Here is a 27698-nt window from a genome sequence, read left to right as displayed (position 1 = left end):
TTTTTTGGGCCTAACGGCTTCTCCAAGTGTCCAAACGGGGTATGTAGCTAGTCGTTTCCAGGGTTTTTGGGCGTTCCGGACGCTTCAGTGATGTTAAAAATACCAAGTTATGTACTATGTAAAATCTAGAATTTTACTTTGAGTCATTAAGAAGAGTTACAACGACATGAAAGAGTAAATAGTGAGAGTGAAGTCACCCATGTCATCTACACGGAGGTGTTCACCTGCACCTTGGCTTTGTATAACAGAGCCAAAGGGATGTCATTTTGCAAAAGAAACCATAGAAAGTATAATGGAGCTAACAACACTAGCAAAGCTAGCATTAGCAGAGCGAAGGGAAAGCTCGTGAAGGTGAGTAGAGCCAAACAAAAGGTCATGGGGGAGGAGGAGAGAGAGAGAGAGAGAGAGAGAGGGAGAGAGAGAGGGAATGAAGTAATTCAAAAGTGAAGAAACAGCTATTTGTTGGCAAGTCACTTGAATGAGAACAAACTTCGAGGTGTACCACAAAGGAATACTGTGAAAAGGATATCTTTTTTAATATCTTATGTACCTAGATACGCTATAATCCCATAAATACACTTTAAATGCTCAAAACGTCCAAATTAGCAAGTTAACCAATTTCTTACACATCCCTGTTTGAGTCGTTTTTGGCCCTAATGCCTTCATATCTCCTCTCTCTCTCTCTCTCTCTCTCTCTCTCCACGAAGGCTTGGAGATGAAGAGCCCAATGAATTACGCTTGCAAGCAGAGTGCTCCCATGCGATGGCAAATGAGGACTAGAGTAAATCCTTGAAAAATGCAAAAGGAGGTGCAAAATAAAAATAGCGTGGTAGAAGGGGTTGATATTGTTGGGGCGAGGGACAAGAACAAGGGAGTCGAAATAGGTTGAGATCATCTCTATCTATATTTATTCTATAATGGCAAAGTGACGTCGCTTTACATGTGTCAACAAATGCAAGCTTCAGGCTAAAAATCAAGGAAATTTAAAATCGACAGTCCAAAAGGGTGGTATGTGCCAATCGGGTGACGGCCCTTTTGGGAATATGGGGGCGTGCACATCTCTTTCTAGCATAGCTATGTAGTGTGTACCTGTGATGATCATTAGCATTTCTTCAAGTGTGGGATCTCAATAAGTAGAAGAGGGAGTAAACATTTGTGAAATTTATAAGTCTAGAGTAGAAGGTCTCTATCACAAGAAAAGAGAAGGGGTTGCAATTCTCTTTTGGTACTATAAGAAGGCCACCAAAGTATGTTAGCAGGTATGGTATGTATACAACATAGATTTGAAGGATTTAGATCAAATACATGAATTAGTTTTATATTCCCATGATTTCAAGCCATTTTTTCATAGGAGCTCATGATTTTACAAGTATCTATACTATAGTAGAATTACAAAATGAGACAATTTCCAAGTGTTAGCAACTTGTTAGCAAGTGCTCTCTCCTCGGCTTCAATAAGACATTGCAGGAGGCTTTAACACTCTCTCTCTCTCTCTCTCTCTCTCTCTCTCTCTTACACACACACACACACACACAATACAAAGAAGATTTTTGAACAAGCATTCTATCTATGAGGCGTTGGATCCTGACACACATGTGTTTTCACCCCAGTTCCTCTCTTGGCCAACATGTGTGGTGAGATGGACCCCCTCTCACTTCATCTCATCATGGAGAGTTACTTCCATGCCATCATGGCTCAACCCTCCTACATTAGATTTTTCACCATGCCTTCTTCATCCTGTCGTGCTTTGTCTTGCCAGAATATGCCCTTGGCATTGGAGAGAGAGAGAGAGAGAGAGAGAGAGAGAGAGAGAGAGAGAGAGAGAGAAAAGGAGGTGGGGAACTTTCTCAACAAGCTCTTCGTCATTTGTGCTAACTAATAAAAAAAACTAATTAAGGTCATAGGCACAACTTAATTAAGAAAGTTTTTTTCACACCTTTTGAATACCACGTATATCCTGGTAACAAAGAACGAGACCCACTGGATGCGGATCGCGAGCTAGTTTCTTAAAAAGTGCTTTGAGAATCTCCCAAGCTTTCATTTAAAAAGGTATTTCCTACTAGCCCCTTTAAAACCCTTATGCTAAATAGTGAACTACTGGCTTGATCTTTATTTTATTCACCCCTGTGCCGATTCCTCTACGAATCTCATTCTCCGCAAGGACCTCACCCTTTAAAAGGGCTAAGCCAGGAATCAATCTCAAACCCTCAAAAGTGTGCGGAGAATACTGCTACAAGGCCTAACCACAAAGTGTCGGGAGCTGGTGTTGCAATTGCTGGCCATTCGTAAATTTAAAAAAAAAAACTTGCAAACCCTCCGTCTCAATCTCCTGCCAACCCCCCCCCCCCCCCTCTTCTCCTCTTTTTCCTTGAGCATTGCCCACCTCTGCCTTGGATACCTGTTGCCGCCCTCGCTTGCGCATCACTTGCCTACTTCATTCTCAATGCTTCCTCGTTCACTCAGTAAGGGGATCTTCCCCAATTCTTGCTAATAAGAGATTACAAATGATTGGGCCCTCCCTACCTAGCCCCTTCATTTGTTGGCACTGCCTTTAGGCAGAAAGGGAGGACCTTTCAAATTTTAAAGGTATGTTTTATTGGCCTGCTAAAGGCCTTAGTATCCATATGGATGAAGGTCCTTCAAATTTGTTTGTTTGACATGTGTCCCTTTAAAAATTGAAGAGAAAGAAAGCATTTCCTTTCAAATGCTATTTTCCAAACCTGCTTTCATTGTTTTTGGCATGTTGAAAAAGACTAAAGAACGAAGGATCAAAAAGTCTCCATAGGAGTTTGATCCATATATGATATGAAGTATTGATTCAAATTTTTGCTTTCTAAAAAAAGCCTTAGAGTTGAGTTGGGTTAGACATACTTTCAATGTTTTCAATGCCAAGATTGAGACTTACATTAAATGTTATTTCAATTTTCAAATAGTAAATGGATCTTTTTATTTCACTTTCATTTCATACCCTGACATGTCTTGCATTCTATTATTTTAGAATGTTAAAGTAAAACTTCACTTGTATAATTCTAGTAAATCCTATGGATACACACACACATATATATATTAATAAATTTATTTTTATTTTGCATTTCATTTCACAGCCTCACATTGCTTGACTTTTCTTACATTCTATAACTTAATTCTAGTCAATATTCCAGAAAGTCTCTTTTATTATGTGACGGTCGGCTGAGTTTCCTCCCCACAAAGAAGCAAACCAAAAAAACTAGCATAAATTTAAACTTTGAAAGATTTTTGAACTATTTTCTCAAATATTTCACCAATTTTTCTTCCCTTTACCATGGTTTGCAACTAGCTAGTTTCCATTTTCAACCGACTCAAGGCTAAGCTGAGGCAATCCTTTCTTGAACACTGATTCTACTTAAAGTCAACTTAATGATTTTATCACGTTCTAATTGTTTTAGAAAGCCACCGTGATTCTTTCACTTGTTTTATTTATACTCTCACTTGTAAAGAGTACTCTTCGACCTAACCAAAGGGCTAAGGCCATAGTGATGTGTTCCCTTTTTCCTAATGAAAAGTGAGAGGTTGTTTTAAAAAATGTACATTTTTGGCTTTGCCTTTTGAGATGGGTTATCTTTTTGACTAGCTAAAAATAGAAGTAATTTTTTTGAACAAAAAATTTGATTGGTCAATGTGTTCAAGAGAGTTATGAGTGGTAGTGGTGAGTAGAAGTGGTGGATCTGGAGTGGAAGTAGTGGGCTCCTTCATCATGGCTTTATGTGGTGCCACAGTCTGTGAACTTTGTCTCAAAAAGTTAATATAGAGAATTATTTAATTATTTCCTCCCTTTCTCTTTGTGAAGCGAGCGGATCCAGAGTCTGATTCGAGACACTCTCTTTTATTGAAGCCGTGCGCGGGGAGGGAGTGGCGAAGAGGGACCCGCATAGATCAGTGGCCAGGTTCTGCGTACTGCTACCGCGTGATATTTTCGACTGCCCACACTAGGTTGCCCAGGAGGCGCGCTGGGTTGATGCCCCCGGTTGCAACTCCATGGACGCAATACAGTATTGGAGGCGATGCATCACAACTCCCCGGGCTTTGTGCTCGCTCCTTCTCGTTCCCTTTCACTGTTGTGTGTTGTTTCTCTTATGGATTCTGGGCCTTGCTGCTTCTTGCTCATTGTCGCTCTTAGTATTGGGTAGCTCAAGCTAATATTAGCATACTTGGCTTAGAGAGAGAGAGAGAGAGAGAGAGAGAGAGAGAGAGAGAGAGATGTGTCCGCAAGGGGTTTGATGGGGGGACTGGACTGCAGATCTTCAGAAGCTTGACCTGCATCAAGTTGCACTAGCAGAATCTCCTCTTATAGAGGGGAAAGAGGCAAGGAAGCTTTCTCGAGGATTGCAGTTTGAGGACCCAAGGTGAACATGGTGTGTGCATACTTGTGTGTGTGAGAGAGAGAGAGAGAGAGAGAGAGAGAGAGAGAGAGCTCAACCGAACAATCTTGAAAGAGTGTGAACAATCTGAGAGGTGGTTGTGTCCACAAGGTAAAGTTGCTCTTCATATGATTCTTTCATTAGATTTGGTGCTAGACTTGAGACTAGGGTGGTATAGCTTTGATAATGCTGGAGAAACTTTCTATGTTGGTCATTGAAAGTAAGCTCAATGCTCAAGGCACAAGCAAACTTAGGGATTTAAATATAATGATTCTTGTATTCGTTAATGTTTTGTGCTTGAAAATTAGATATAACGATCACCAGTAGTTGTAATAAATCTTTTCAACGAGTGCAAAGTTTGAAAGAAGAATATCACCTTTTTTGATCCATCATACTTCACCTTGTGATTTCATCACTTGTTTAAAATACTTCAATAAGATTCATTTTATAGAATTATAAAATTGATTTATTATTCTCTATGTTTATTAAAGCTATCTTTTTAATGATAACATTAGTATATTCTTTTGTTTTAGTGTTAATGTGTTATTTTATTTTATTACTTTATTTTATTGTGTTGTCAAATAATAATGTGTAATGTGCACATTTCACCTTATTAATTAAGTGCAACTTTTTTTAATATATAATTCATTCGAGATTATGGTTGGGTTCACCAGAGCCGATGAAAGACATTAAAAAAGGAATGTGCTTTTCTTATGATGGAGGCTGTCCATTGGCACAAAAGGAAATTATATTTCTCTAGATCCACAAAAAATTTAGCAAGCCCTCCTCTCTCCCTCTCTCCCCTCAGAAAAGCAGTTCTACCGTCCACTTTTAACACAAAACATAAATCGGTGTGATTGAATTGAATCCAACAGCTATGTATTCAATAACACTACCACTACACTATAGCTCATTGGACAAAATCATACAGAATAAATTTTATAGAGCTACTTCCGTCCCTTGTGAATGAAGAAAGAGGTGGAAGAAAGAGTACGAGGTTTTTGACAACGATTCTTTTGGATTCAACTGATGTATGTATAATGAATATTATAATATATATTAAATTTTTATTTTATTTTATTTTCAAATGATAATGTGCAATGTGCATCTTTCATCTCATTATTTAATTGAGACCTTTTCTAATATATAAACCATTTATGATTATATAATTTTATATTAAAACACAATAAAAGTTTAATGTGATTGTAGGTCTTATTCCTTCCTTACTTAAACTAGTACGGTCGATCACCTTCGGCGGCCTCTCTCTCTTCCTCTTTATCGCGTGCAAAGAGGTTTGTTTTTGTTTTGGACTTTAGCTTTCATTCAGTCATATAATATGTTAATATAATATAATATAAATATAATATATTGTGATGTGCGTTGCTACAGGAGGCTAGAGGAGAGAGAGACTTAGAGTGCTCAAGCTGGACCTGCCTCTTCCAGTCCGCAGTCCCTGCTTATATTAACCACCCTTAGTATCTGCCAAGATGGGGTCTTCTACAAGAACCCCACACGACTACAACTACCCATCACACTTCCCCCCTTAGGGAAAAAAGGTGGACTGTTGTGCTAGAGCTGGTCTCTTCCAACGCCTCATTTGGGGGGAAGGACGTATATTTTGAGAGACTGAACAGTTAGGGGCTTGAAGCTTCAGAGAAGTAAGGTTTCATCCGAATCACTTGGGCTGAAGTTACTGATTGATTACTATCACGTCTAAGGCGATATGTGTTCTCCCTGAGTCTTTGAAGGACGGTGTAGGGGCCAATCCATCGATGCATGAAAGATTCTGAGAGGCTCTTTCTTCTCACAGGGTAGTATAGGCTCACCTTATCATGCTCGTTGTAGACTTGAACATGTCGACCCTCGTTGTAAAGCTTCTTTTGTCGCCTTTGGGCTTGTAAAAGGTTTGCTTGCATGGCGCTTCGGAGAAGAGGCTGAGTGGTAGACGGGAATGCCATCCAATCAATGGCATCTTGTTTGGTGGGAGCAATGTGGATTGTGGCCAGGTCTGGTGGAAACTGAGGGTCTCGGCCATACAGAGCTTTGAAGGGGCTAACTCTAGTGGAGGCTTGTACTACTGTATTGTATGCATGCACGACGAATGGGAGGGTTAGATCCCAATGTTGGTGCATAGGGTCGACATATGATGCCAGCATTTACTTGATTGTTTTGTTCAATCGCTCTGTTAGACCATTTGTTTGGGGATGATAGGGTGAGGTAAACCTCTTGTGTGATTCCTAAACTTTTAGCGAGTACTTGCATAACTTCACTTTTGAACTGCCTTCCCTGATCTGACAAGAGTTGTCGAGGACAACCGTGGCGAAAGATCACGTTCTAGAGAAGGGCTGTTGCGACCGTGGAGGCTGTGGCATCTGGTAGAGCTTGAGCTTCACACCACCTAGTGAGATAGTCTGTGATTACCAAAATGAATTTATTACCTGAGACTGATGTCGGGAAAGGGCCAATAAGATCCCATCCAATCAAGTCGAATGGTGCTGAGACTGTTATAGGTGATAAGTAGCCAGGCCTTTGATCTGGAGTTTTGATTTCTTGACAGGTAGTGCATTGTTGAAGCCTCTTCGAAAGAGTTTGTCGCATGCTGGGCCAATAATGCTTCAGCCGAAGGTTATGGAGTACTTTGTGAAATCCAAGATGCCCGAACAGTGGATGTGTATGAAAATAATCCACATAATGATGTTGCAACTGTGTCAGTATGTACAGTCATGGTTGACACCCTGTCTGCACAATACAGTAATCCATCGATTATCATTAAGCGAAGCTGATGTGGGTGGAATGTGGATGATTTTATGTGATGAACAATTTCCTGCACCTTGGGGTCCTGTTGTTGGAGAGGTTTAAGTGTGTCGAGATGAAGGGGCTGATCTTCTTCTAGGTTTTGAGCATGCTGAATGTGGACAGTAGGGGGGGTTCTAGATAGGCCATCTGCAATATAGTTTGTGGATCCTTTTCTATACCTGATTTTGAAGTGATATTCCTGTAGGGCTCTCCTGAGAAGACGCCCCGGGGGATGTGATTTTTGAAGAAGAGGAATAATAGGCTGATGATCTGTTTCTACTGTGACTTGGGTTCCATGCAGGTATGGATGAAATTTTGCGAAGGCCCCGACAACCGCAAGTAGTTCTTTCTCTGTGGTAGAATAATTGAGTTCTGGTTTGGTAAGAGCTCGGCTGATGAAGGAAATAGGCTGCCAGCGACCATGATTATCCTGCTGTAGAAGAGCAGCTCCTAATCCTAGATTTGAAGCATCTGTTTGAAGTGGAAGGGGCGCTGAAAATTGGGATGGGCTAGCATAGCTGATTGCTGAATGGCTTGCTTCAACTGATCAAAACTTGTTTGGCATGATTGAGTCCACTTGAAACGGGTCCCTTTTTTGAGGAGTAGACGTAATGGCTGGGTGATCTGGGCTAGGTGTGGGACAAACCGGAGGGAAAAGGTTGCCATCCCCAAAAAACTTTGCAGTGTTTTGATATTAGTTGGAGGAGGGTAAGAAGAGATAGACAAGACCTTGGCTGGATCAACTTGGACTCCCTCTGCAGAGACCATATACCCTAGAAATTTTAATTTCGTAGAACCCCACCTGCATTTTTGGAACTGTAATTGTGCAGGTTGTACTTGTGGATGAATATGAGAACTTCATGTAGCACAGTTAGATGTTCAGCCCATGATTTGGTATGTATTAAGATGTCATCTAGGTAGACGATGATGACCTTCCGTTGTATGAGGTCATGAAAGATGTGGTTTGCTATACGTTGGAAAGTACTACCTGCGTCTGACAGGCCAAAGGGCATACGGGTGAACTGAAACAAACCCTTAGGTGTACGAAAGGCTGTTTTATGAGCATCTTGAGGGTTGATAGGTATTTGCCAATATCCAGATGCTAAATCGAGAGATGTGAAGTACTGTGACTGACCAAGCTGATCCAAGAGATCATCTAGACGAGGCAAAGGATATACGTCATGCTGAGTTACCTTGTTTAATGGCCTGAAATCGATGCAAAAACGATAGGACCCATCATCCTTCCTGACAAGGTGAGGTTCAGATGCCCAATCACTGTGTGAAGGTATTATCACTCCTTGAGCTAGCATACCATCAACAGCATTATTAATGCGTTCTATCTCAATAGGAGATCTTGTATGTATAGGCATTTTAACAGGAAATGTTCGGATTGAGTGTGTGACTGGGAGATTAATGGTTGAAGGAGTTTTGGATTTCTTGAATATTGCAGGAAAATTGTGCAGCAGATTGCGGATGTCTTGGGTTCGGTTTAAGGTGTCTACAATATGATGCTGCGTGTGGACAAAGTTTGGACCATCGTGAGATGAAATAAATGGAATGGGAAGAGTGTTAGGAAAACTGATTGTGTGAGTATCAAAATTTAGACGTGCTCGTGTGTGAACAAACCAATCACACCCCAATGTTAAAGGAAACAATTGACGAGGTAAAACATAAAACTCATGATGAAATTGCAAATGCCCTATGGTGAATGACAACATTGCTACAATTTGAGAATGATAAAGTGTTCGGCTATCTCCAAAGAGAACAGATATTGGTGTGGCTGATCTGGTGGGAAGTGCTAATTTTTGAACTACGGCTTCACTAATAGATGAAATAGTGCTTCCTGCATCTAAAAGAGCTTCATGAGATGTGTTCATTAATTGGACTAGGGTTGAACACACTATGCGGCTGGAAGAGGTGACGGCTTGAATATGACGTGAATGGTGTCCTTCCACCAACCATTCACTCATATGTTTCCCGGAAGCTCGGCCAAAGATGCTGCATCACTGAGTTGTATCTGAGCATTCTGGATTTGTCGTTGACCATGAAGAGCTTTCAATTTCTTGCAGTGTTTCCTTACATGGCCATAGTTATTGCAGTAGAAACATTTTGGTCTACCTTGTTCGTCCCTCTCAGGTAGATTCCGCCGAGATGTGTATTGTGCATGCTGAATGTCGATGTCCATTGGAGTTGGAGCATCATTGCGGAGACCTCCCAGATGAACGGGCTGTGTCGTTGGACCTGGAAGACATGCAGACGGAGCATTGCCTTCGATTCGCTGGGCAATTTGAATCGCTTCGTGGAAAGTTGTCGGGCCTTGATCTTTGACCCGTCGTGCTATGTCATGCTGCAAGCGTGGCCATAGAAAATACAACTTCATGTCTTCCGACATGGAGGGGTCAGCGTGCAGCAACAATTGATTCAACTTCACAACGAATTGAGCGACTGGTTCATGCAATTGTTGCTGTAGGGCATTTAATTGTTGTAATGCAGACTGAGTGATGTTTTGATGAGCAAAGCTTTGTATTAATTTCTGTTTTAAGTGTGACTAGTTACCCTTGACCTCCATAGGCTGTTGCAAGAACCAAGTGGCGGCTACTCTTTCTAGGAGCGTCCGTAGCTCAGAAGCTTTCCGGCGATCATCCCATTGATGATATTCGGCGACGTTTTTCAGATGATCTAGCCATGTTAGAACATCTTCCGCAGGCAATCTAGAAAACGATCGTGGTTGCACCTTGGTGTCTGTGTGATGTTTTAGGGTATGGGCAGATGACAGGTATCCTACAAGAGATTGGTTTGTATGGTTTACTTGCTGAAGAATGTGCGATACTGCAGCTAACATGTGTTCCAATGGTGCCTGCGGAGGAGTTGTAAACTCTGGGTTCATGGGAGCATCCTCGTACAGAGGAGATCCAGGTGTTTGACGAGGTGATGTTGCCCGACTCATAGCGTGCTGTGAAGAAGTCTTGGCTTAAACAAGAATAGAGGAGACTGTGCGTGCAAGAGCAGGAGCTGAGAGGACCTTGGTGATCTGCCCGTCAGCTCCACCAATGTGATGTGCGCTGCTACAGGAGGCTGGAGGAGAGAGAGACTCAGAGTGCTCAAGCTGGACCTGCCTCTTCCAGTCGGCAGCCCCTGCTTATATTAACCACCCTTAGTATCTGCCAAGATGGGGTCTTCTACAAGAACCCCACACGACTACAACTACCCATCACAATATGTTAGTAGATTAGTCTCTTCACCTTGTTTTTCTCCCAGCTCTTATTCTTCTTCTGCTCTCTCACTCTCCCCCTCTGTCTCTTCTCAATCGGAGTAAAAGGCATGCCAACGCCAGTCTTCAGACGCCTTGTTTTTCTTTACCAGAGCCCGAGCTCCTATTGCAATTTCTGAGAAGCATGGCCACCGAGGGAGAAGGAGACGAGGAGAACGCTACAAGGCTTATGAAGGTGCTCGACTCCCAGCAGGACACGATCGCTCTCAAGAGAAGGTAGGTCACCCTCTCAGGCTTTTCCTTCTTAAAGCAGTGATTACGGTCATCATTCAGGGCTCTGCTGCTCAGATATGTTCTGGAGAGATGGCCAGAGAGAAGAGTATGCCATTCTCTGCGTGTATTTTGAAGATTGCCGGAAGCCTCTCTCTATAGACTAATGTTTACCACTTTTGTATATGTGCCTAGGTGTGTGCCCGAGAGTTTTATACGTGATGAGAAGGTACATTTTCTCACCATTCTTGCTGTCAAATTACTTATGTCCTATCTAGATAGGAATGGCAATGGAGAATCCTGGCTGCAATGAAGGCTAAACTCTGACTAAGACTTGTCATACTTTGTAAGAACATTTTTGGGTGTTTTGCACTTTACGTTGATTGTAAACGGAGAAAAAACGTTTTTCAAGTGTTGAACTCAACATGGCCTTTCCATTTAATATTGTTGGATTTTAGACAGAACCATTCAATTTTGAGCACTATCGTGCAAAAACGCAAATGGTAGACAGAGAAAGATGCACAAAACATAAAACAGACTGAGAGATGGAGCAAAACAAAACACACTCTACTGGTATTCAGGGAGATGATAGAAAACTGGCTCTATTGGTGATAAGATGATGATGCAAAACGGGGTTCCCACCCTCCCCTGTATAGGCAGAAAGCGTGGCTGCCTCAATCTTCTCGAACACCCCACAATCCCAAAATATAGGGATAAATTACTTTAAAATATGAAACTGGCCGGACACTCCCAACGTGGGACAAATATCTTGGGTACTTCTATGACATCAGAAACAGTATAGGGTGGACAACGCAAGGACGGGCAAAGCCTCGAAACAGCCTTCAATTTTATGATCTGCCTCTAGGAGATATTGGGGACCTAGCAGCTCCGCCAAGACTGGCGAGAGAGGTGACAAACTCTTAACGGTTCTTCATATCAAGCACTTCATTGACTTCATTATCAAAATAAACTCCGAAGACTTTTAGAAGTTGCTGTAGAATTGGAGAAGAGTTTGATTGATAACTTGGGTATAATTTCATCATTAAGAGAGAGGTTGCCAACACCAAATATAGATAAAGTAGAATTATCACTAATATTCACTAATAAAGAGATAGGCCAATAGTTCTCTTATTGTGTGAGATGAGAGACATGGGAGAGGATGCCCCACTATCACTTATCAACTCACTCTTGGCCATGATCTCAAGCTCAATTGGCGAGAGAGGAGTCACATGGGAAAAGAGACGAGGGAGAAGCATAGGCAAGATGAGCAACCTTTGCAATTTCTTTTTCCTTGGTCTTTTGTTTGCCTTTGTTATTGTTAGTTCCTTATTTTTGCCTTTATTTTTGAAGTGGGAGAAGCATGGGCAAGATGAGCAACCTTTGCAATTTCTTCATCCTTGGTTTTTCTTTGCCTTTGTTATTGCTAGTTCCTTATTTTTGCGTTTATTGTCAACAATCAATATCTTGGAGGGATCACATTTCACAAAATCATTTTTTTCAAGATGACTATACTTTCCGTAAAATATGCACTAATGAGATTCTAACACATGTCTGTGCCTTTGTATATTTACAGATTCCTTTACGTTTTTATTGTGCCCTCTCTTGTGCTAGGCGATTCTCCATGTGCGCGTACACTGTAGATTTGAGAAGAGAAATGAATTATTCATAAGAGGGAAAGGGAACTTGAAAGAGTAATGGTGGCCACAAAATTGCTCGAAAGATGAAGGAAGCTTACCAAGTAGCTTGTGCACCTGATTGGTCACTTGCGACCTACATATCTCCAATCGCCGCTCAATTTGTGAGAATTCTTTAATTGTAGCTTGATGTAATCGGCAATCCACAAAAGACACACGAACATGACTGAAAATAGTTAACACTTGAACTCAAAAACAATCTGTAGTCGAGGTACGAAGTGGAAGACTTCCACTTCCAAATGCATTGGCCCCAAAAGTCTGGCGTGCCTTTTGGTACTTCTTTTTATATTGACAAGTCAAAGAGTACAACAGTCGGGAATGACATTCAAATATGCAACCCTGCATTGATCTGCTGAGTGGCTCCCAAGGCTTCGTATTTAACAGCACTGAAAACAGGTTGTCCCAAAAGTCAACTGCTTAACGTTGCCATGTCAAGCATTGAACGGCTTGCCACGACGGCATCCGCAAGTCATGGTGCAATTTGCGGCGCGATTATGGCGAGATTTCAGAAAATTCAACCATGTGTCACTCTTTACTGGCTCCTCTATCGGGTTGTGTAGCCACGTCATCACTTTGTGACGTAAACCCCTCCTTAAAAGAAGAGTAAGAGTAGTCGATGTCCAAAATTGTAATCGTCCATGGTCTCAGTGGCCAACATTTTCAAGTTACCCCATTACGGCAGAAGTTGTACTTCAAATAAGAAGGTCAGGTAACTTCAAGCAAAGATATTCTTGAAAGTTTGCCAAGTCCTTGGAGCATGAGGCTTGTGGCTAAAGAGCTCCACCACTGCATAGCACTGTCTTTGAGGAAAGCTATTGCTCAAGAACTTTTGGATTTTTAGTTTCTAAGTGAATAGATATTGTTGAACTCTCGAAGGAACTGCAATGCTTTCTTTCCATCTCTCTCTCCTGAAAAAGTGAAAACCTTTGTTAGTGGATCCACCATCCTTGAAGTCTTTAGGCTGAGACTCTGGTTAATAGGGATAGGCATATGGGTCCAACTGTGAAATACATGAGGAAATGGGGGAACTGGTGGCATAGGTGGCGCAAAATAAGGTGTTGCAACCATCTGTCGGAAACTCCCCCAAGAGGAATAGAAGCTTATGTGGACCGTCGAGAAGAAGCTTTGCATTGTCTGGTGACGGAGGAGGGAAACCCTGAGGCATTAGTGGTAGCAGCATGTAATTCAAGAAATGTTGGGAAGCTCTGTAATATAGGTACATCTTGTCCAAGTTGCTTTGACAGGATGTCATGAAGTTCATGAGGAGGAACTGTTAGTACCTGTTGAATCAAGAAATGCCATCGACATGAACCCCTTGCCTTGTTGAAAAGAACAGAACTAGAACAACTTTAGCACTTCAAACATAAAGCTCTTCAAACACAACTAAAAACTGAGAGAGAGAGAGAGAGAGAGAGAGAGAGAGAGAGAGAGAGAGAGAGAGAGAGAGAGAGAGAGAGAGAGAATAGACACGGAGTGGGAGAGTTGCTGTCACGTGACACATCCTACCCTATGTGTCCAGTCAGTCTAGATTAGCAAGTGTTTTGGCACTTTTGTGAGTCTGTTCGCAGACCGTGCATGCCCAGGCACTTAGTGTAGATGCATATCCTCCGATTGCACATAACATGATCATAAGCATTCCCATTAGAATCCATCAGAATCAGGGGAATTTTCCAGTGCATTAAACCTATTTTCCCTATTTTTGACATTTTCCACTTATTAATTTAAGTGACTTTTGTTGGAAAGTAGGTAGGGAAAATTGAGTAAGTTTGTATATAAGCAAACCTAGGCTAGCACTAATTGGCAGAAGAGGCAGCAGGAGCACCTTTGCTCAACAGGCAACTTCTTAGCAAGATCCCCTCCCCTTGGTGGCGTTTTCCCTCCAAGCAAGACATCCCATCCTCTAGCGTTTTCATCAGCATCGCCATAGTCCTCCCCTTGGCTGGCGTTTTTCAGCAGATACTCATCGCCATAAGGACCCCCACAGTAGTGTTTTCAGCAGGGCTCCATCACCGGAAGTTTCCCCCCTTTGCTGGCATTTTTCAGCATATCATGATCGCCCACATCCTTGGTGTTTTCAGCAGTGCATAGCTGCAGATTTTCAGTGTTTTTGACAGCCCTAAACCAGCGATTTCAGCAGGTAGAATTCAGCCCACAGCAGCGTTTTTGGTCCAAGCAGAATTCAGCCATTAGCGTTTTTTTGGGCAGTAGATAAAGAGCATCAGATCTCAGCCATATCGTCGGTCTCGTCATCCCAGTCGTCGACATCGACCTAGCCTAGACTTGCATCAGTCACATGCACCCACTTTGTACCAGTTTGTGCAATCAATAGTAGACCACTCTCGCCAACGAGAGTGGGGCCTTCGGAGGAGGGTTTTACAACGTCCCTGGTGTCGTATTCTCTTCTCTCTCTATCTCTCAATCTCATGCACTTTCACGCACAATGTCCTTTCACTTTGTTTATGTCCATTGCACTCTCTCATTAAGAACGGAAGGCTCTCACTTCCATAAGAACAAAAAGAACCTTGAGCACAGTTCGGAGCACTCATCTTGAGCAAAGTTCAAACATTCATTCCGCTCTTACATTGGTATCAGAGCTTTGGCAGTGTTCTGTATCACTTAAGGAAAGAACCACAAGAATCACAAGAATTTTTTTTGCTTGTTGAGGTCGCACGAACCCAAGTTCGCTTGGGCGTGTCGATTCCTAATCGTGTTTTTGAAGAGTGACAAGAATCCCAGGAAAGAAGGGCTTGTCAAGCCTCCCCTTGTGCCTCTTTTCACTCATTGAAAGCGGAGCGTGCACTTTGCGGCCGGTCAATCGACGTGAGGTGGAAAAAAGCAACCTTGGTGTGAGTGCAAGGCCGCCAAGGGGTGCGCCCATAGAAAAGAGCAAAACTCGGGTGAAGAGAAGATCCTTCTTAAACACAGATTGCAAGCAAAAGAAGACCCTCAAGAACCTCAAGACCCTCAAGGACCCAAGAACCCAAGACCCGCAAGAACCCAAGTTCCTCGTGAACTTAAGAACCAAAGACTATAGTGTATGGTCATGACCCGAAGCGGAATTGATACTTCGCATATAGGTGATGAGCATGAGAGAGGCGACGAAGAATTTTTCCCACTAGGAGGTTTTTCCGACCCTCCCCCTTCTCCATCTACGCCACGAATTGTACCAAATCCTATGGAGGTGATGGTCAAGTCGATGTTGGAGATGTTGGCACAACAGCAAGAAACGAATCGCGTTGCGATGGCACAACTAGAAAGAAAAGCAGAACAACAAGAAGCGACTCGCATTGCCTTGGAATGCAAGCGCAATGAATGAAAAGAAAGAAAAGCGAGCGCCATGAACGAAAAGAAAGAAAAGCAATACAACAAGAAGCGACTCGCATTGCCTTGGAACGCGAGCGCGATGAACGAAAAGACAGAAAAGCACAAAGAAAGGAGGAAGCCGAAGCAAGACGAGCGGCCTTGGAGGCCGATCGTGAGGTTCAAAGAGACCTACGCACCGAAGAATTGGTTCGACAAGTTCTTGCCTCGAAGTTTGAACCAACCAAAGATGTTGGTAGTTCCTCAAGTGGCGCAAGCTGGGATGTGGATTCCAACAACCCAGTCACAGAGAAGTTGACTTTCAGTAAGTATGATGGTAAGATGGATGCTACGGTTATTCATTCTTGGTTGCATCAATTTAATGCTTATTTTGCGACAACTAAGAAGACAGGGAATAGCAAGGTTTTGACAGCAGCTATGTACCTTGCCGGTGATGCCATCAATTGGTACCACGCATGGCAAGAGACATAGTTAGCCGCGCACCTAGAGGAAGTTGACGAATTCACGCCTTTCTTTCAATTGGGCTGATTTCCAAGACAAGCTCAAGGCGTGGTTTATGCCACCTCAGTACCTAGCACGATTGAAGGACGATTGGCGCGCTCTCAAGCAAAATGGTATGCCAATTATGTCTTTTCTAATCGTGTTTTGCAGGTAGGTACCCAATTACGCAAGTCGGATGATGAGCGCAAGGAGGCATTCCTTTATGGATTGGACGAGTATATCAAGTACGATGTCGAGGTGCTCGATCCAATCGATCTCAACAAGGCGGTAGCGATTGCTCTCGCACAGGAGATGAAGCACAACAAGGGAAAGCTTAAGGAGAACAAGTACCTCGCAGACTCCTCAGAACAGTAAGAATGGTAAGAACGGTAACTCTTCTAACCAATCTTCCAACAGTCTCTCAGAAAAGAACTCTTCGAATGAACCTAAGGGTAAAGCTAACACAATTGCCAAACCTAAGCTGACTCCAGATAAAAAGGTAGCGCAAGGAATTTTAGGAGGATACATCACGTCGGAAGAGCAAAACACTTATTCTAAGGAAGGTCGTTGTTTTCATTGTCACATTAAGGGTCACATAAAAAGAACACGTCCTAAGCTTGACTCTAATGAATCTAAAGAATCCACAGAACCCACTTCTTCTGTCAATGCAATCAATGACAAGACGAGTGTGCCCCAAGTTTCTCCTGACCCTCCCATTGATGAGTCTCTCATTAAATGTTACGGTCATATGACGGGGCAGCGTTTTGTCATATTGCTTGACGCAGGCAGTATGCATGATGTGACCAGTCCCTCTTGTTGAGTGAGCCCGCCTAGAGGTTAGTCAGAAATCTCCTCTCAAGGTCTTTGGCTTTGCTCCCGGTATGGACTCTCTCATCACGAAAGAGTGCCTTGATGTGTTGTTTACAATTCAACAAGCTGCTTTCCGTAGAAATTTTTCTGTCTCTCCTCTCTCAGGATGTGATATGATTTTGGGCATTCGATGGTTTCGTGCGCATAATCCTCTCATTGATTGGGCGAAAAATACGTTCACTTTCAATGCCAAAAGTGACTCTCCCATTGTCATTCGTGGAGAACAAGTTGTTTATTCTCCCTCTCTCATTGCTAATGTGCAGGCGAAGATTGAACGGATTCAGGAGAAGGAGACTCTCTTAGTCTCTTTTTCTCCAAAGCGTGACACAGAATTTGCATGATGATTTAAATGATAGTGATGAGCATGATGATTTGGATGACACTGACAAGCATGATGATTTGCATGATCAAGATGTGATTTTTCACAAGCATGATGATTTGCATGAAGATGATGTGATTGTTCACAAGGATGATGTGTTAGTTGATACTTTCTCTAGTGAAGCTAATCTCATTGCAGATGCAATCAGTCACGAAGAACCGATCTTGGCTCTCGAGCTTAGGTCCAAAGAACCCTTACAGGAAATACTATGTGTTCGAATGATTTGTCAGCACGCATTGTACGAGTGTTTCAATCGTGATCGTTTCCTATATTTTTGTCAGCGTCTTTATGTGATTCCTTTTCCTAGGCATGACATTGTACATTGAGCATGTTTCACTTATGAATGAGTACGAATGTATGCGGATTGTTCATGAAAAGCTGAAAAGTATGCATTCAAGGAAGTCACATTCCATGTCTCTTCCTTGGCATGACACATTTGTAGAAAGAGCACATGAAAGTATGAGCACCAAGCATGGGCATTTCCGTTGTGAATTGCCACAGTTGATTGCTGTAGATCATAAGAGAAAGATTCGATCCCATTGTTTGCGTGTGTGTGGTGAACGGTTTGGCACTCCGTCTATTTGTTCATCTACATTGCATGCACAGTTGTTTAGGAAGACAAGATTTTTTCCATTCACTTTACATGGAATAGGTATGTATATTCATGGTTTTGTGTTGGAAATGGTTTCAGGAATTTTCAGCCATGGAGATTCTTGAAGAAGAAAGAAGCATATCCTCCGGTTGCACACAGCATGATCATAAGCATTCCCATCAGAATCCATCAGAATCCTTCAGGGGAATTTTCCATCAGAAGAGGCATTAAAGAGCACCATTGCTCAACAGGCAACTTCTCAGCAAGATCCCCCCCTTGGTGGCGTTTTACCTCCAAGCAAGACATCCCATCCTCTAGCGTTTTCATCAGCATCGCCATAGTCCTCCCCTTGGCTGGCGTTTTTCAGTAGATACTCATCGCCATTAGGATCCCCACAGTAGCGTTTTCAACAGGGCTCCATAGCTGCAAGTTTCCCCCCTTTGCTGGCGTTTTTCAGCATATCATGATCGCCCACATCCCTGGCGTTTTCAGCAATGCATAGCCGCAGATTTTCAGCGTTTTTGACAGCCCGAAACCAACGATTTCAGCAGGTAGAAATCAGCCCACAACAGCGTTTTGGTCCCAACAGAAGTCAGCCATTAGCTTTTTATGGACAGCAGATAAAGAGCATCAGATTTCAGCCATAGCGTCGGTCCAGTCATCCCCGTCGTTGACATCGACCTAGCCTAGACTTGCATTAGTCACATGCACCCACTTTGTACCGGTTTGTGCAATCAATAGTAGACCACTCTCGCCAACGAGAGTGGGGCCTTCAGAGGAGGGTTTTACAACGTCTCTGGTGTCGTATTCTCTTCTCTCTCTCTCTATCTCTCAGTCTCACGTACTTTCACGCACAGTGTCCATTCACTTTGTTTATGTCCATTGAACTCTCTCATTAAGAATGGAAGGCTCTTGCTTCCATAAGAACAGAAGGAACCTTCAGCACAAAACTCATCTTGAGCAAAGTTCAAACATTCATTCCGCTGCACCTTACAGTTGCACTCTCAAATGAAAATCAAATGTAAAACCTTCACAACTGCTATAGAGAGAGTGGCACTTTGCATCTCTACAATTAAGTCTGCCAAAGCTCTCCCCCAAGGCATATATTTCAGGCGTAATGTAATGTGCAACGGAAGTGAACGATGGTGAATGCTCAGGATGAGTGCTCAGTTCGTGCTCAAGGTTCCTTTTAGTGAAGGGGAGAGAGAGCCCCCCTTTACTTCATGAGAGTTGTGCAAAGACCAAAACTAAAGAGAGTGGAAAGTGAGTGAAAGTGCAGAGAGAGAGAGAGAGAGAGAGAGAGAGAGAGAGAGAGAGAGAGAGAGAGAGAGAGGATGGGGTCCCAAGGGGCCCCCTCTCTATTGCTAGAGAGGTATTTGCTTTTAGATTGCGCAAATGCTGGTACAATGGTACTAGATGCTGAGATGCTTGACGGTACTTGTGGTGGTGCTGGGTATTGTGAGGCTAAATGCTGAAATCTGAAAACGCTAGTGATGCTGAGGGATCTTCGACTACGACAGGGCTTGAATCCGCATCGGCTTGGCGATGAACATGCTGAAAACTGCATGCTTAAAACGCTGGGACTTGATGGCTGAAAATGCTGGATTCTGTTGGTTGAAAACATTGATGAAGTGGACTTAAAAATGCTGGTGCTTAGGGCTGGAAAATGCTGGAGAAGAGGTGCTGAAAACGCTGGCTGATGCTTGGTACTTGTGCTGGGTATTGCCAGTACTGGTGCTACTTCCTCTTCTGCCTCTTCTAGTGTAAGGTGCAATGGAAGTGAATGTTGATATTGCTCAAGATAGTGCTCCGAAATGTGCTCAAGGGTTCCTTTTACTTACGGAAGGGAGAGCCTTCCGTTCCTTTAGTGAGAGAATGCAAAGATCACAAACAAAGCGAATGCTACTATGAATGAAGGTGCTGAGAGAGAGAGAGAGAGAGAGAGAGAGAGAGAGAGAGAGAGAGAGAGAGAAGAATACGACACCAGACGGTTCTCAAACCCTCCTCCAAGGGCCCCCCTCTCTATGGTGAGAGAGGTCTATGCTATTGATTGCACAAATTTGGTACAATGGTCTAGGTGCATGGACTTGCCAACGATGTCGACGACAATGATGACGATGACGAGGACGGGCTGAAATTTGAAAACGCTAGGGTTGAACTGCTGAAATCTGCAAAACGCTGACTTTCTGCTGATGTCTAACACTGTGTCGGCTAGGACGGCGATAGCGACGACGCGACGACGATGCATTGAAAACGCAGATGCTGAAATCTGCGGAAGCTCGCTGACTCGACTGTACGGCTAGGATCTGTTGCGGGTAGGTGCGATCTGCGACGCCAAGGGCTGAATCTGCGGTGTCTAAGTGCTGAAAACTGAAAACGCGGAAGTGCTTGGGCCGATTTGATGCCGGAATCTGCAAACGCTAGACTAAGTGCTGCAAAATGAAAACGCCAGGCTGAATCTGCTATTGATGAAAACGGTAGGCTGATTTGTAGCAAAAACGCTATCTGCTTCCCTAGGCTGCAAATGCTAGGGCCTCCTGCTAGTCTTGCTGAGAAGGTGCACTGCAAGTTGCTGGAACTTCTTTTGCCAGAAAGTGCAAGCGCTAGGTTTCTTTTATAGTAGCTTAGCAAATTTGCCCTACTCACTTTTCCAACAAAGTCACTTATTAATTTATTTTTTCCGAGAAAAAGATCCTTCTATTAGTTACTGAAACTGCCCATAGGGCTACAACCACCTCTTCAAGAGAGGGCTACAACAACCATGGTGGGGAGACTCTCCCAATGAAAAAACAAGCATATGTACAATGGGGCTAAATCAAGAAATGGGGGGAGGGAAAAGCCACACAGGTGGTCGGTAGTGCCATCGGAGTACACCCTGGACCATGGTGTAGAAAGGCCCAGGACGCCAGAGTCGAAGGAAAGCCTCTCTGCGCTCCCGCATGCGGTTGGAGCTGCCCTGTAGTCTCTCGAGCTCTCCTTTGAGAGTGTGGATCAGTTCTAGCCAAAAATCGCGAACAGTCTCTGTTGGTGGCACAAGGCGAGCCTCAAAGATGCAGAAGCAACGGGCCCGCCAGATGAACCAGAGTGTCAGGCAACTGATGAGCTCCCAACACTCCTCTCTCTCACTGCACCACTCCTGTGGAGTAAGCTCTGTGGCAGGCTGGAGTGTAGGTTGCCCCTCCTGCATCACTATCATCCTATTGGTGGAAGATAGCTCAAACTGAAGTGCCGGGCCCGTGAGGGTGGACCAAGCCGCTGCTCCCCAAGTGTACTGTCAAGCCGTGGAGGGAGTAGGCATCAGCCGAAGAACTCGAAGCCATACCTGCTGTGCCGAAGGACAGCCCCAAAGACAGAGACGCTGACTCTCCACAAGATGGTCACAAGCTGCACATGCGGCCGAGAGACCACTATGCACTAGCCAGCTCCCAACTGCTGTAGCTCTGTGTGCGACCAGCCACTGAAACAAGGTGACTCGCCTCGGCTGTCTGGAGTCTCACAACCTCTCCCAGAAGGCTGCCAAGAACTCAACTGTGAGACCCTCCTCCTGCCAATGAGGTGCTGCAGCGGGGCGGGCCTCTCTCTGTGCTGCTAGTATATGACGTCCCAGTCGAACAATGTACTGAAAGAACGGGACACCTAGGGTGGTCTGCAGAAGAGAAAGGGTCCCTCCAGAGCCACTCACCAGGATCCCACTCTTCTCGTGCCAGTGGACAGCACTCCCAAGCCCACAGCCTCCAATGTCCAATCTCAAGAGCTGTTGGGTCAGGATCGATGACACAAGTCCTCCCAGAGATGCCCACTACTCGGATCCTCTGAAAACAGCACTGCCACCTGCGGGGCCTCTACTGCAACTCGCTGTAAGCGTCCCCCACCCTGAAGCTCAAAGAAAAGGGATGGAACAGTTCTCTGAGCAGGCTCTGACTGAGATGAGAACCTCGAGTTGTGTGAAGGCTCCCATCCACCTGGGTGCTACTGGCTCGAGAGGCGTGAGCCACTCAGCTGGAACTGCCTCTGAGATGTCCTGGCACATGCTCTGCACCCCTCTTATGCCCTGTAGCTGGAAACCCTGCACCTCCTTTGACAAGCCAGAGAACTCTAACCAGCCACCTAAAGAGCGCGCTGGACCCGCCGCCATGGGACCCCAGGAAACATGAGGCCGACTACCAACCAAGTGGCCTCTCTGAGTGCTAACCATGGGGTTCTAGACAAGGGGCTGCCGTAGGCGCTCCTCCGTGCAAGTAGGCTGTCTCTGCTCCATGCCTCGCCGCAAGAGCTCCCAAGATCGAAGCAAACTCACAGCGAAGCGGTCCTCTAGTCTCCTGCTCAAACCAACTATGCACATCTCTGTGAAGATCCATATGGTCGAAGGTCGCCAGGGGCCTCTAGCCTGAGGCACCCTAGCACGAAACTGCTGTAGCAAGAACTCCTTCCAGGGCTCCTCACCTGGAAGAAGTCCTCTGACTACAAACTTCTCAAGAAGGGCTCTGCTCTGCTGTGTGGGTCAATGATCCCAAGCCCTCCCTGTGAACAAGGAAGAGTGATGACCTGCCAAGCCACTTTGGCTCGGGCTATCTGAGTGTCACGTCCTGACCAAAGGAAGTTCCTGATCAGCCTCTCTACCTGGCTGATACAAGAACTCGAGAAGATCCAGCAAGAAGTGATGTACCACATAGTCGCCAACAACACTTGGTTGGCCACTACTACTCTGCCAGCCAAAGAAAGTCGTGCTGAGCTCCAATGTAACAACATCCTCCTGATAGACAGGAGGAGGAGAGCAATCTGCTGCTAGGGAGACAAGTCCAAACCAACATGACAGCCCAAGTACCGAACTGCAGTCCCTTGGGGAATCCACCTAAAACCCTCTGCTGGCATCCAATCAGGGCACAGGAGCACTACCAACCGAGAAAGCCACTGTCTTTCTCCAGTTGATCAGTGCGCCCGATGCACAACAGAAGGTCTCCAGAGCCTGCTCACACCTGTGAAGGTTGGCCTCTTAGCCATCTAGGTACAAGGCTGAGTCTTCGACAAACTCAGGGTCCAATAGCTCATCTCCCTGAATAGGGAGTGCTAAGCCTCGTAGACCAACCTACCGTGATACCAAAAACCTGCTCATCGCCTCCGCATAGAATAGAAAGAGAAAGGGGGAAAGAGGACAGCCTTGTCTGACCGAACGTGTGAGCATGAAGCGATCACCTCTACCTCCTGCCAAAAGTACCTGACTGTGAGCCTGTCTGTACAAAGCTGACACCCCTCTGATCCAAGTATCTGAGAAGCCCATCCTGCGTAGAGTGCCCTCTAGAATGTCTTAGTCAACTCTGTTGTATGCCTTCTCAAAATCGAGAAGAAGAATCACTAGGTCCTCACCACGGAGCCGTGCTAGGGCAGAAGCCTCCCAAAAAGTAAAGATGTTGTCAAGGATACTGCGTTCCTTGACAAAACTTGTTTGAGTCCCATGTATAAGGCTCTCTAGAAGTGGCTGAATCCTCAAACTCAGAGCCTTGGCAAGAATTTTGTAGGCTGAGTTGAGGATGGTGATGGGGCGCCACTGTCGAATCTCATCCAAGGAGCCACCCTCCTTGGGAATGAGGTAGATCAAGCCCTCACTCATGCTGTCAGGCATTACTCCTGTGTGCAAAATGTACTGAAAAGCACTACAGAGATCTGGGCCAAGCAGGTCCCAGTACTACAAGAAAAAATTGGGAGTCAACCCATCCTCACCTGGATAGCTACCACGGGGGAGGGCCCTAAGAGCCGTGTGCAGCTCCTCAAGCTGAAGTCGCAGCTCAAGCCTCTAACGCATCTCCTTAGTCACAAGACAAGGCATCTGTGCCCAAACCTGCTCCCTGCATGCATCCTGACGCTCTGACTGAGGCTCTGCAGACAGTAACTCACGATAAAAGTCAGTAGCAACTGCGCGCATATCCTCGGGCTCAGAAGCAACTGACCCGTCGGGCCTCCGCAATTGACTGACCTTGGCATGCGAATGCCGAGGTCCCACTGCCTCAAAGAAGGCACCAATCACTCTGTCGCCCACCTGTATCCACTAAGATGCCTGTCGGTGGAAAGCAAACTTATGTCGCCTCTCCTCTGTGCTAACAAGCTCCTGGCGAGCCTGCTGTAGCTGCTCCTCCAACCAGGGACTGTTTGGATGCTGCTCCTGCATTCTCTGTAATGAAGCAATGCCCCGTCTGCGACGTTGCTCCTCTCTCGTTGTAGCCCGGCTAGCCAAAGACTCCTAGAGAAAGAAACGACTAATTTGAGCTAGTCCTGAGGCCACTCTGTCAGCAGGAGAATCATGCCTGTCCAAGCTCTCTGTCCAGAGAGCCTCTACTCGCTCTCTGAGTGTAGAGTCCAGCAAGACCCTCTCTGGGATGCGAAGCATCGTGCTCCCTCTTCTCTGCCTGTCTGCCACTGTGAGGATCACTAGTGCATGGTCCGAGAAGGAAGTCCCTGCCAGAATGCCAAGTGTCCCTCCCAAGTCACTGAAATGGTCACTACTGTAGAAGCGATCTATCCGCGATAGATTCACTCCTCCCACTCTGCGGTCCGAATGAGAGAAGGCAAGGCTGTCTGGGGGCCTCACAAAACTAGAGTGCTGCCAAACATCCGAGACCCTTAGAGTCATACAAAACCTCTCCCAAGCTGCCAACTCAAATCCATGCACAGTAGCATGGCTACCACCAATCCTGTTAGAAGGGTCCTCCAACATGTTGAAGTCCCCTTCTATGCACCAGTGTTTTGCCTGCGGCGGGCCGCGGCAAAGACTCAACTATCTGTGACCAAAACTCTGCTCAAGCACTCGCCACATTGGATGCATAGATGTTCAGGAAGCCCACAAGGCAACCCTGAACCTGCATAGTAATCCACTGAGCCTTACCTTGAACAATAATCCCTCTGCCTACAATGGCCGGCTGCAAAAGCAATAGTCATATATACCCCACCCTGGATGCCTCTAGGTCCAAAAGCAGTTGACGAAAAAGTATCATATCGTCCACGCAAGAGCTGACCACAACGTCTAATGCGGCTCTCACACAGATGGTGCTCCTGAAGCATAAGGAGATCAATCTCTCCTCCCACAAGGCAGCGTTGAAGCTCTTGACGCAGTCGGCCCCGCTGACGCTGAAACTGGGGCCCACCAAGTTCCTGCACGTTCCATGAGACGATCCTCATGGGGAGCGAGAGAGAACAGCTGCTGCCGCAGCAGCTAAACGAGCTATCTTCAAGGTTGGCTTGGATGGGGAGTAATCCGCATCCGAGCGTCCTCTAGATAGGCATGACTGCAACGAGTGCTTGGCCCAAGCCCAAGCAGAGCGAGCCGTACGTAAAGCAACCTCCTCTGTCCAGGAGTCCTCATGAATGTGCACATAGCATGGCAAGCATTGTGTATCGGCAAAGAAGTAAACCACAATGTGTCTACATCATGCTGTATCTGGAGGTGTCACCGCAAACTTGGTCAATGGCCACAAAGTCTGAAGCATGTCTGTAACTCCTAGTTCTCCCATGTGGTGAGAGAACTCTAGGACCTGTGTGTGCAACCATCCCAACATTGAGTCGAGAGTCCACTCAGTCTGCTGAGGGGTCGCCGAGAAAACGAGTAATATCGTAGTCGAAGAAGTCTCATCGGTGCCGGATGTTGATGCTCGTCAGACAACGAGGGATAGCTGCAAGGGGAGACGTCTGTACCTGTAGAGGGGGTCGCAAGAAAGGCTGTCCCTCTCTCGCCAAGCGACTCGTGGCAAAGGTGCTGCCAAGAGATCTCCTAGTAGCCGGAGAAGGCCCTGCCCCTTGGGTCGACTGTGGAACTGAAGCGGGAGGGGGGGAAGTAGGAGCAGGGAGGGGATGTGGAGAAAAGGGGCGGGGGGGAGAGACAGAGGTAGAGGCGGCGGGGGGAAGAGGCGGCGGGAGCAAGAGGCGGGGGGGAGGATGATGGGGAGGGGGGGAACTCTGGGGTGGGGGGGGAGGGGGGGGTTGTCGAGGGTGAAGCTGGGGTGGGGGCTGGAGCAGGGACCTCATCCTCCTCAAGAGGACCAAACCAGTTCCCCGTGGGAACCCACTGCTGCTGGGTAGGTGCCTGAGGATCACTCTGAGTGCCCGGCTGTCGTTGTGGCCCCTGCCGTCGTCGACCACGAACCTGCTGCCATCCCTCCTCCGCTGGAGCTCCAGGCTCAGAGGGTGGCTCTGCATGTGTGCGTTGTGTCTCTGTCTGTGGCTGCTGGCCAGCCCTTGCAGGCTGGGGCTGAGTCTGTGGTGTAGGTCGAGGCCTCCTCCGTGGATAGGCCTTCGCAAGATGGCCCATCTGTCGACAAGTGAAGCACTGGTTCGGGAGGCCCAAATACTCCACACTCTGTCTAAACCAACCCTTACTCACTCGAGGCAGAAGAATGACCTTCAAGAGCGTGTGTGTGTCTCTAACCAAAACGCGAACTGAGGGAATGCTAGCCGCCTTGGTAGCTACTGAGGCTGCCGTGCGAGGTGTCTCCAGGACAATCCCATTGGCTGAGCCTATCTTGGACAAAAGTGGTAAGTACTCCCTCCGCAAACCCGGAAAGCAGACGGAGATGGGGATGTCTGCCTCCTCTACCAGATTATCCGAAGTAGGGTCGAAACCATGTCTCCACTGTCGAAAGTGGGCTTGTGCTGCTCGGATGGTCAATGGACTCATGGCGATGACCTTGGACGCCATCTCGGAGGTCTCAAACACGATCTGATAGTAACCTCGTCCGACTATCTGTACGTCCAAGATCTTGCCCACCTTTGCGAGAAGGCGGGCGTGGAGAAGGTCACGCAGCTCTCCTCTGCTAGGTCGGGTGCCGAGAATCTTGCAGATGAGAGAAGTCGCCTGCAAGCACTCTACCTCTGCGGCTAGGCTCGCTTGCTCTGTCGGTGAAAGAGCAAGTCGAATGGTGGGCTCAGCGGGGTCGGGCGAGGGGGCTTCAGATGAGTCTCTCTGTGGCGGAGCTGGAGCCTCCATCTGTGTCTACCGCTGTGGTGAAGAAGCGGACGGAGAAAAAACTCTGCAACCCAGCGCGTCGAGCACTGTCTAAGAACAATGCTGCCAGAGCCAATTGAAGGGAAACTTCAGGAAAGAGGAAGGGGGGGGGGTGGCGACGCACGAGGGCAGTGGGCGGGTAGTGCAGCGCGCAGCAGGGGGGGGAGGCGGGCTGGGCTGCCGCGCGCGAGGATGGGGGGGAGGGGCAGCGATGGCGCAGGGGGGGGGGGGGGGGGTGGTTAGCAGTAGCGAGCGCTAATGCAAGAGCTTCCTTGGATGGCAAGCTTCTCGAGAATGCCAGCAAGTCACTTATTAATTAATAAGTCAAAAATGAGTAAATTGGAAAAATGGGTTCTATGCACTGTAAAATGCTCATGATGGGTGTTGAATGTCATGCTGATGATCATGCTGTGTGCAACCAGAGGATATGCAACTACTCTTAAGTGCCTGGACATGCACGGCTTGCACACACGCTCACAAAGGTGCCTCCTAAGCTGACTTGAACCCTAGACTTGAGATAGCTTGTCCACATGCACATAGGGTTAGACGTGCGCGTGACATCCCCTCCTTTTCAAAGTGAGGTACTGGTACCGAGCTGCATGGCTTCCTTGTAGTCTGCCAACAACTCTTGATAATTGCGAAGCACTCTTTGCCGGCCCACTCTGATGCGTGGGTCGTGCAATACTTGAACTTCACGAA

The 27698-nt window shown here is 46.0% G+C and overlaps 1 protein-coding gene across 10 annotated transcripts in view; it reads left to right on the top strand.

The window, feature by feature from the left end:
* Positions 1 to 4173: 4173 nt before the first annotated feature.
* Positions 4174 to 27698, top strand: part of LOC147460756 (uncharacterized) — a 63796-nt gene continuing 40271 nt past the window's right edge. For 2 of the 10 annotated variants that reach the window (XM_086508451.1, XM_086508454.1), the window contains exon 1: positions 4175 to 4382. Coding sequence is in view for 4 of the 10 variants with exons in the window: in XM_086508460.1 (XP_086364586.1) it covers positions 10589 to 10680; positions 10870 to 10903 (126 nt within the window). In the remaining 6 variants the exon portion in view is untranslated. Of the gene's footprint in view, positions 4392 to 5606; positions 5690 to 10028; positions 10414 to 10556; positions 10681 to 10869; positions 10904 to 27698 lie in introns of those variants that run through there. The other 8 variants (XM_086508460.1, XM_086508459.1, XM_086508458.1 and 5 more) reach the window with 8 other exon arrangements.

This window comes from Adiantum capillus-veneris, chromosome 3 (assembly GCF_014529385.1).
Source record: "Adiantum capillus-veneris isolate H3 chromosome 3, ASM1452938v2, whole genome shotgun sequence".
Taxonomy (NCBI): Eukaryota; Viridiplantae; Streptophyta; class Polypodiopsida; order Polypodiales; family Pteridaceae; genus Adiantum; species Adiantum capillus-veneris.
The sequence above is the reverse complement of the archived record's forward strand: the minus strand, read 5'-3'. Positions and strand labels throughout refer to the sequence as shown.